The following is a 10603-nucleotide window of genomic DNA, read 5'->3' as shown; positions in this document are numbered from 1 at the left end:
TTCTTTTTTGTATGTCTTTAATCTTAGCCTTTTATAATACCAACAATGCTGCTCATACAATGAATATTGGGACCTGTTTCTTCACTTTTGACCTGGATTACATACTCTGTATGCTACTGTAATTCTTTACATGTTGGAGATACTTAATGCAAAGGCAAGAACACCTTCTGAGAACCTTGTGGAGAAGAAACAGTATTCCTTTTCCTTTTCCTTTTCTTTTCTAGGTGTGTAAGCTAGGTTCGAATCCGTAAGCTCAAGGTTGTGATACAGAGCACTTGACAAATTGAGCTACAGGGTTGATATAAGGAAATAGATATGTATGTGGTTACCTTAACTGCAAGTTCTCTTGAGCGAGTTCTGTTTCCCTAATCTTTCAAGTTAAGTCTTTCTCCAGGATATATGTTAACCTTCACCTTTGGTTGTCTCTCTTGACTCGGCTTTCGAATTTGTGATGATACAGGTATTTTACCATACTTCTCTACAGGTTTTTTACCATACTTCTCTTTTTCTCCTCCTTTCCTACTGTAAAATATGGCGAAAAAAATCCATTCAGAGGTTGGAACAAAAAAAAAAGAAATTCATTCTTGGTCTGTGAAATCCCCCATGTTGCATGATCCCATACCTGAGGTGAAGCAATAGGAAAAGACCACCAAACAGAGTCACTCCCCCAGCTACTGACTTTAACAGTATTTTCTTGTTTGGCTTGCGATCCGATCCTGCAATTGTCTCTGTATCTCTCTGTTTTGAAGTGAGTGCCGCCCCCTGGTCTAGTACATGCTTTTCTCTATCCTGTTTTACATCAACAGAATTGGGATTATTTAGAGGCAGACTATAAACTGTTAAACACATAAAAGGTACTCAGATTACATCTATGATCAATCTATCCATCAAAAAGAGGCTATGATTTGTGGACATGGGCACGAGTGTCGCGTGTTGACACAGACACCGAGTGTTGCACATGGCAAACCCCCAAAATTTAGAAACGGAGACACAGCTAAAATAGAAAGTTTACATAATCATAATTTGTGGACATGAATTCGTGTGTCTAGTTTCGACATGGATACGAGTTGTTTGACATGGCAACATTTAAAAATCTAGAAATGGTGACACATACATATAAAGTTACTGATTACTATCATAAATTGTAACAATCTAAATATGGTATTCTATTAGAGAATAAAATATCAGATCTTGTGAGATCTTAGATTAGGCATAGTTTAGGCAACTGATTTGATTAGGTAACTCAATCAGATTAGGTTTATCTCTTTCCCTTTTTATCATTATCCCTTTCCATGTTTATCCCTATCAGTGTTTATATAAACACACATTAGGGCTCCTTCTAATCATCCAAGAATAATAGAAAGTCTGATTTTAACATATTCATTTAACAAATTAATAAATCTTAGAATTAATCAACTAAATTCTAAAACAAACATGAGATAATCAAATAAAAACATATTCATCAATTTAATCTAGTTCTCTTCCAACTTCAATATACAACAAGAAAGGGAGACCAATACAATGAATATAGTATTGGAACAAAAGTTTGTTTAGGGTTTTAGGTCTAGGGGAGAGAATATAACAACAAATATTAGTTAAAGAAGAGTTTATAATAAAAGAGGCAAATACAATATTCTATAATAAAACAGAATGCCACACTTGACACGGTACAAAAATGTGTCCACAAGCCCACATTAAGCTAACATTTCTAGCAGTACATTTAAAAGTGTCCAAAGGAGCGTCGACACGTGTGGACAGGGGTGTCGTGTCAAACACGGCACGACAAGTGTGTCGGCAATATATTCAAAGTGAGGGCTAAATCTTAGAAAAGAAGAAGTATGACTGGATGAGATGTGAAGATTCACCTTAGCCATGTTTGCTGTAGAATCAACATCCTCATGACTTGTGCTGACTCCATGAACTTGATAGTCAATCTCATCTACAATATGCCGATTATTCTTTTCGATCCTGCAAGAGCATTGATTTGCACTGCTCGAGTTCTCTAGAAATGCGTGCGTTGAGCAGGGCCGATTTCCCACAGTTAGTGAAGATAGGCATTCAGATTTTATGCTTGTACTGCAAACATTATTATGAGCAAGGTTGCTAAAAGAACCGAGTTCCGGAGCAAAACCATCGTGAGCATTGACCTTATTGGGCGCCTCTGGATCTCTGTTACTAGTAGCTGGAATATCTAAGCAGACCTCCCTAGAATCACTAGAAAACTCCAACCCCCCAATCTCCAACATATGATTCTCATCTTTACTATCTCTCCCTGATTCTGAAATTTCATCATTGCCATCCAAGAGTGGCATGAGTTTGTAATCTGACTTACTGAGATCTGATTGGTGCGTCTGGTCTTGATCTGAGACATCTAAATAAGTATGATACTTCATTCTGCCATTGTCTTTGCAGCACTCTTTGTCAATCTTTGGTTCTGAGGCACTTTTGCAGTCAATACTATCTATAAGACTATTCTTTAACGAATAACTGAAACCGTTTTCTGCAGACATTTCTTCAGTGAACAGTTGTTTAACTGTCCCTTCCATATCTTGACACAATCCAAAAGTATGGCTTGATTTCTTCGCTGTAACAAACAACTCTTGTACTTCCCTTTCAATTATATACTCTGAATTCCCTGCCCAGAGAAGGGGCTTGACCCCATTATTCATATTATCCTCCCACAGATCCTCAATGGTACTACTACTGCATTTTTTGTCCGTATTAACTGCTGAGTTCTCAGGAACCAAATTTTCATCTTCATGGGTAATTTCTATATCCTGTAAACAAGCTGTTGACACAGATGAGTCATTCAGATCCTCTTTCATACACATATTAGGTTCATCTATGGTAGTCGAGACATCCATGTTATCTTTAATTGTGGGGTTAAAATCTTTAAGCTCTCCCGCATCTTTTGAAAGTTTGGAAAGCTGATTACAAACATGGGTACGATAAGTTTCATCCAACAGTACACACTTGGTAGAAGATCCATCCTCATCATTTTGATTTGACACCGTAGCTGCTGAGCCATTATTGGTTTTCTCATTATGTTGGGTTGAAAAGTTGCATGATAATTCAGACCAACCCACTAAATCCCCATCAAGTTGGTTCCCATTAATATTTCCAAAGATGTCTTCACATTTTAAATCTCTGCACGCAGATATTGAATTATCAAAGTCAAATTTTACAGAAGCTGAATCTGCACGAGACGGATGGATACAATGACCCTCCAATAGAACATTATTTTGAATTTCCACGGAGTTTGGTTCCCAATTTGTTGTTGATAGGAAGCGCGTGGATTCAATATCCTCATTTTTCACATCGGAAAAATCATCATTTACATCAAACTGATCTTGACAATTTAGTGCTGCTCCCGTACCTGAGGTAGAGTTTGGGCTGGCTGTAGAGTACACTATAGCGCTTCCTACCTCATCAGAGAACATGCCTGCATGTTTATATTCTGAAGTTCCATAATACAAATTCAACCCAGAAAAATCAGTCTCTGCTTGTACAACTAACACGCCATCTACTACCGCTGCATCAGAGATAACAGGAATACCAGTGCCAACTCTGTGAGGGGTAGACTCTGAAGTGCCAGACTGAAAATCATTGTAACTTCCTGACAATGTGTTGCAAATCATAGGATTATCGGCCTCAATACTTGAGGCATTACTATTAATACAGCCTTTTGTTCCTTCCATACATTCTGTAGAATCCGTACAAGCAAGCAGTGCGGCGTTTTTACATGCCTTGTGTGAAAGATTCATGAATTCATTGCACTTGGGTTTTCCATTATCCCGATCTGGCATGCATGTGCAACTTGAATTGAGGGTTTCCTCTAACAAAAAAGTGGAACCAGTCCTATCACAATAAGTACCTTTTGTGGCACTACTTCCAACCAATGCAGAACCTGAGGGAACCACAAATGATATTGTTACTTCATCTTGCATCTTATCAAAACTTTCACAAGAATCAGATGGTGTGAGTATAGGCAAAGAATTTCTCACGCTCTCATCATAGAGCACTGGATTGTTACAAATTTCACATGTAATTGTTTCTTTTGAATCATTTATAGGCATTCCATTTGATTTATTTGATGAAACAGTTCCCAAATAGTCATGGTCCATGTCACAACTATTCCCGCAATCTTCAGCTGTTCTTATGGGGCGTTTCACCTCTCTCCAGTGTGTGCAATAAGTCCTTGAATTTAGATCAACTCGACAATCAAGACATAATGGGGATGGAGTAATCAGAGATGAACTTGTGAATCGATGAGTACAATATCCCATAGTGCTAAAAGAATCCATTGACTCTGCTAAACAGGTTGCCCCAAATTGCCCATTTTCCATCGCTTCTCTATGTTGGTCCTGGCCATCCAACAGGAATTTATCTGGTGCTGCATGCAAATTTTCCTCAACTACTAAATCTACCCGAGGTGAATTCTCTCCGATAAAGTCAGACAGTGTTGCATCATCATACAGAGTATATGACGCTGGACTCTGACATTCAAATATCCTCAAGTTGCTTTCTGCTTCATCAGACTCTACGGAAGATAAATCATATGGTCTGGGAGAGTCCGCACCCTCGATTTTCTACAGTGATGACATGAAGAATTAGAAAATCAAAGCATGGTTGGATTTTTCAATAAAGAGGAAGAGAAGTCCAATAAAATGCCCATGGTATCATCTGAAATTAACTACCATACAAACTATGAATACCATCATAATCGAGAGAAATGTTTTCTCTTGGGCCAGGTGATTGAAAACATTAGAGGTTACCTGTCTGCACATTTCTTTTGAGCCTGTCCGTGGACTAGAACTGAAAGAGTTACACCGTGATTGTTCCAAGCTTCTGCGGATACAGCCTACCATATCTTTAGACATTGCTATTGTATATGTAACAACATCAAAATCTGGAACCTACCACAGGAACAGTCAGTGGTCATGATGTGGTTTCAGCCATGGATTTAAATTTCGGTTTCGGTCCCAATTTCGGCCTTAGCCAAGACCGAAATTTCGGCCAAAGTCTGGTAAAAAAATAATTAATTAATCATTCTAAATTTCAGTAATTTAGGCCGAAATTTCGTAACAATATTATTTTTTAAAAAATGAATTTCTTGAAATTTCGAATTTCGGATGGAATTTAACACTATGGTTTCAGCATGGAGTGAAATCTTAAGAAATCGTTTCCGAAATCATAGTTGTATTTGGAAAACTCAACAGCCTACAAATAGACAGATTCACATATGCATAATGAACTGGGTCCAGTGTTTCATACATTTAAATGCTTCAGCCTGGCTTTCTTTGACAGGGAACGAATACACATACAGACTCTACGAATATCTCTTTTCTCAACAACGTCTGATGGGGAAAAGAGATCAATACCCGTCAATCCCAAGATTTGGCAAATCTGCAAACAAGAAAAGGAAAACAGAAAAAAGAAATATGTTCAAAAGTTAGAAGCCCTGGGACTGGTTTTGCAATTTCTTGGTAACATTTTACAACAGCACATCCTTTTGTTTAGTGTCATTTGTATGTCATGTAAGCAAATATGGATGATGAATTCTAGGGGCATAATTATGATATATGGTATATACATATATAATATATGTGGGGTTCTGCATTTGCTGAAAAATAATGATCAATCAACAAAAGAACACAAGAGAAACACTGAGACATCAAACAATGAGACAGACTAACTGCCACTCAAAATTGAGCTTTCAAATGTACACAGGGAAAATAGTTGAGAGTCAAGGAGCCAACAGTTGGGACTGCAACCCACACGTAAACACTTGCATAAGCACTGACAGAAGATCATCCTCTTTGGGCCATGCCAACCAAACCTATTCCAATAAGTACCCAGGAGATTATACTATTATTACTGGACTTGGGATTGTTTTCTAGGGGCTCAGAATTGATGGGTTTTATCGTGGGATTGCCGCCTGAGCTTGGTAATGGGTATTGGGATTTTATGGAGAGAATTTGGAGTCGGACTCAAAGACAAAGCTGGAAATGGATTTGAACTCCTCCTTGGTTGGCAAGCGTCATGTTGAGGTGGTTGTTGTTATCATCATTGTAGTTTTTGTTTTAATCAGCATCCACATTAAGGTTTGATGTTGAAGCGGTGGTGGCTGTCATCATCAGAACCTCTCCATTGTCGTCATCATTGGAGCATTTGGGGCTGACACCAAAGTTGGGAAGGGGTGGGACTGGGCTTATGTTATTTGTGGAAGGTTTTCCTTGGGTTTGAGGAGGAGAGGAGTTGGTGTTCTTTTTTGGAACTATGCCATTGGGGAGGGAAAAAATTTTCAAAGATGAGGACAAATCATCGCTTAGGTACAGAGAGAAGAGAAAGAGAAAGAAAGATTGTAAATCGTGTCCGTGCTTCTTTTTTTAATTTTTGGAGAATCCTTACAACCGAGCATCCCAAAGAAAGACTGACTGTATATTTCCTTGCCGGGTAAGTTCTGACCCGCACAAAAGGCGTAACGATTTGGGCATTGTATCGGAGAGAGGCAAAGGATAAAAGAACTATCCGGAATGTATAATATTAAGGGTGGCAATATCCTACATACACCTTTGTATATAATATGCATATTTTTTCTTACTTTCTAGGCAACTTTCTTTTACATTTTAGTCTTCTAGAAATTCCTTTTAGGAGTTAACATAACCCCCTCCAACTTTTTCTGAATCAAACCCTTCTATTTTGTCATTCGTAAATGATGGATTGTTTTCTTGAAATGACAAAATACCCTTCTACTTTTAGTTGCTTGAATGAAAACGAACATAGAAAAAGGAGAGAAAGCAGGGAGGTATGGACGTGAAAAGAGGAAGAAGAAAGGGAACAAAAGAGAAAAAGAAGCATAGGTGAGAGAGAGAGAGAGAGAGGATGGCGATCTATGTATTCCAAAGTGATACAAATTCTATGGCAGAATCAGTGGTCCATAGCCAACATTCTCAACGACACATTCCTCATCAATCAAAGTGTTATTCTCTTCTTCATGTTTCCACCTCTCTTTTTCCCCATTTTTTGCCCCCTTCTCCATTTTGGTTCTCATGCATGCAGTTGAAAAAATGGGTTTATTTTCATCATTATAAGAATATAACCATTATTTACAAATAAACGGTTTAAAGGGTAGGTTCATAAAAATATCCAGATAGCAACCCCCCTTCTTCTTTCATGAATTTTATAATATTCAATTTTTAAGTGCACTCGTTATTTTGCGGGATTTGCTAGGGTTCATCGCAAAAGGCATTTCATGGAACCTCTGTCGCATGAGAGAGCAGCCACCTCATGAATAATGACAAAATCTGTTGGAAAGTGAGCCTACGTGGCTGCTCTATCATGCAACAGAGGTGCCACGAAATGCCTTTTGAGATGGACCCTAGCAACTCCCTTAATTTGCTGGATGATTTTTAATATATTCAGTGGCAATCCAACCGAGTTTTCGAACCGATCCCCCATGGAAGGGAAGTACGTGTTGTAGAGGAAAATTCGCTTTCTTTTAACCAAAAGAATGCAAATGATCATTAAAATCATTCATTAATTTAATATACAAACTTTGGCATGCCTATAACCAGAACAATGCAAAGGATAATAAAATCATTCATTAAATTAAATATACAAAAACATTTTAAATTTCCTTCTTGATATGAAGAAAGCACAACATTTAGCATAAGATGTAGAATTAAAAATGAAAAAATTCAGTCAAAATTCAGAATTGCATGTTCCTTTGTCATTATAAACCAAGGCATCTGCCACCCACCTAACACATTACGTGTTTGGTTCTTTTTATTTTCTCTTTGTAACAATAAATGTTCAATCCACTTTTTTCTTATGGAAAAAAAAAAAGAAAAAAAAAATTATAGACCATTACCTTCAAAAATGAGTCGACATTAGAATAAGGCATGTACCTCCCACCACTCTTCCCAGACGCAGTAGGATACCCCTTTGAGTATTTTACCTCTGCATACTTTGACAAGAGCATTTTCCAAACCACTTTAGACACTTTAAACCTGTAGTATACATTAAAAAATTTGAATATAATCAACAAATAAACAATAATACTCTTTTATATACATAAAAAAACAAGTTTAATGTTTGTTAATCTTTTGCACAGTGTTCATGTATTCAGCCATTAATGCCCATTGGTTCACCATCAGTAGCTAATGCTAACTAAACACTCGAAATCTAAGGGTCAGTAGGCGTCAACTTGGATACCCATGTCTATCACTTTACACCACACAAGAGAAATCATGCAATTATACAACCACAACGTACAACATCTTATTTTAACAAGTATTTAATAGTGCATGCTGCATGAAATGTTACATGTCTGTATACAAAATATATAAAATTGTAATATAAGGTAATGTCAGTAGCAATGTTGTGAAGGATAAGGTGGAGGCATTCAACTCCCCAAATACATGGAGGCACATGCCATTAAAAACTATACAGCGTAAAGCCAGAGGAAGTGCAGTGTTGCCTTTGTGTGAGAGCTCTTTTATCAGTGTTATAAATGATTAGATAACACCAACTCTAACAGCTTAAGTATCGGAGTAATTGGCTGCTTCAAATGGTATTAGAGTTATTGCCTCATGGCAGGTCTTGGGTTCAAACCCAACAACTCCTAGATATTAAAAATCCAAATCAACCCAAAAAAGGGTAGCCACGCATGAGGGGGAGTGTTGAAGACAAGTATAGATGATTAAATAACACCAACTCTAATGGCTTAAGCTTTTGGAGTAATTGTTGTTTCAAAGTGCAGTGTTTCCTTTACGTGAGAGCCCTTTTATCAGAAACAAGCAATGATTTAGCCAACACTTTGAATTTATTGCCGACACACGTGTCCTGCCATGTCCGACACAACACGCGTGTCCACCAGTGTCGGCACTCCTTTGGACACTTTTAAATGTACTGCTATAAGTGGTAGACTTAATGTGGGTGTGTGGACAAGTTTTTGTGGTGTGTCGAGTGTGACACTATGTTTTATTATTGCATATTGTGTTTACCTCCTTTATTATTAACTCTTCCTTTATTATAAACTCTTTTTTAGTTCTTCTTTAACTAATATTTGATATCGTATTATGTATACTTCCTATTTTTAGCCGTGTCCTCGTTTCTAAATTTTGGGGGTCAGCCGTGTCTGAAACTCCGTGTCCGTGTCAACACGCGACACTCGTGTCCGTGTCCACAAATCATAGGAAAAAATACATCACATGAAGCGACAAATCAGTTTGTCTTAGACAAACTGATTAACACTGACAAACTGATTAACACTGAAACATAAACTAGCATCCATGTGTAGAGATAAAAAATGATGAAATCAGATGTAATTATTAAAATTAAAAAAACGTACAGCAATTCTCCATCAGCAAGTAAGTCAGCAATAGGCATCTCATCATCGAATCTTGTATGAAGAACTTCTCCAAGCCATATTCTTGTCTGAGTCTGTACAGTGTAAAAAAATCAAATCAGACATTTTATAAAAAAAAAGATCTTAAATGTTTATATTTTCCATTCAATAAAATGGAAAAGATCTTAAAGACTTCAACCAAAAGAAAAAAGAAAAAGAAAAGGAGTGAAAGATCCAAATCGCACCAAGATTTCAAGATATAAACCCTAATTTTCTGCAAAAACTGGAACTTCGAAGTGAGGATGAGACAAAATCAAGCTTGGAAAGGGAGAAAGGGGATTTCGATCTTTTTTTTTTTAAGTTTTGATGTTATTTTACCTGCAAGAAAGCATCATCAAGTTCTCTAAAGCTGGTCTCAGCAGAGGAAGGAGATGAACCGCTCATCCGAGCCGTTGATTCTGGGGAATCAGCGGATTTTGGCGATCGTGGCATCTGAGCCGTTGATTCTTCCCGCCAGAACGAGAGCATGAAAAGATCGAAGATCGAAGATCGATCAAGAGAGAGAGAGAGAGATTTTCTCTGGTCTTTCAGTGAGAGCAGATAAGGAGTAGAAGAAGCTACAAAAAAGTCCGCGATCTTCGCACGCGATTTTTTTAATAAAAACAAGCATGTCAACTTTTTATGGAAATCTTCGGCGGTTTTTTGTCGGGAGTATCTCGAAAAGTTTTGTTTTCTACTCTTTTCGGTTTTTTTTTTCGGTTTTTTTTTCTTCTCCGGAAAGTTTTGTTTGGACATTGAATTTCACGTTACCCAGACGGTTGTGCACAGTTGGAAAAAAGGAAAAAGTGAAAAAGTTTCCCATCTAAAAAATCCTGGGTTTAGTCGTTTTGTAATTTTCCTTAAAAGTAGGGAAAATTTTTGAGGTTAAGAACAAATTTCTTTGAAAAATATTTCCATGCCCTGCTTGGATTGCAGGAGTTTTTTTTTTTTTTAAGAAATTTAGAAAATAAAAACTTTTCCAGATTTTGTTATTTTTGTCTTTTCCATTGTTTTTTTACACTTGAAACAAGGCAGTTCAGGTTTTATTTCAGGGACCTTTATTCTTTATTTTATAATAATATTATCTCTCCAAATAAGCTGTAACTGTATCATTTCCCTCTAATATATGGAGATGGAAAAAATTCCACAGTAAATATTTTCCCTGCAATTCAAATAGGACACGAGGATGTATGAAGCGCACAATCAAACGTC

The 10603-nt window shown here is 37.2% G+C and overlaps 1 protein-coding gene across 2 annotated transcripts; it reads right to left on the bottom strand.

Moving 5' to 3' along the window:
- Nucleotides 1–10020, bottom strand: LOC143848480 (uncharacterized). 2 transcript variants are annotated; one of them, XM_077357435.1, is made up of 8 exons: nt 9731–10020; nt 9356–9447; nt 7874–8012; nt 5275–5406; nt 4776–4916; nt 1866–4589; nt 623–789; nt 1–522 (listed from the first exon to the last, which is right to left on the bottom strand). In XM_077357435.1, the coding sequence occupies exons 1-8, from the start codon at nt 9878–9880 to the stop codon at nt 366–368; spliced, it is 3702 nt and encodes a 1233-aa protein (XP_077213550.1). In that variant the 5' UTR covers nt 9881–10020; the 3' UTR covers nt 1–365. The 2 variants fall into 2 exon arrangements, with proteins under 2 accessions (XP_077213550.1, XP_077213551.1); XM_077357436.1 differs by lacking the exons at nt 7874–8012; nt 9356–9447; nt 9731–10020 and having other exon boundaries at nt 4776–4848; nt 5275–5397.
- Between the last annotated feature and the right edge of the window lie 583 nt (nt 10021–10603).

This window comes from Tasmannia lanceolata, unplaced genomic scaffold (assembly GCF_043159265.1).
Source record: "Tasmannia lanceolata isolate RefF3 unplaced genomic scaffold, GAP_Taslan_0.1 ptg000016l, whole genome shotgun sequence".
NCBI classification, from domain to species: domain Eukaryota; kingdom Viridiplantae; phylum Streptophyta; class Magnoliopsida; order Canellales; family Winteraceae; genus Tasmannia; species Tasmannia lanceolata.
This window is presented reverse-complemented; position numbering and strand designations above follow the sequence as displayed.

What these genes read in the sequence shown, in the direction of transcription:
- LOC143848480 (XM_077357435.1), bottom strand. Translation starts at nt 9,880, where the DNA reads ATGCTCTCGTTCTGGCGGGAAGAATCAACGGCTCAGATGCCACGATCG. An exon ending in CTTGCTGATGGAGAATTGCT is followed by an intron (nt 8,013 to 9,355) that starts GTACGTTTTTTT and finishes TGTATACTACAG; the next exon opens with GTTTAAAGTGTCTAAAGTGG. An exon ending in CAAAAGAAATGTGCAGACAG is followed by an intron (nt 4,590 to 4,775) that starts GTAACCTCTAAT and finishes TCATCACTGTAG; the next exon opens with AAAATCGAGGGTGCGGACTC.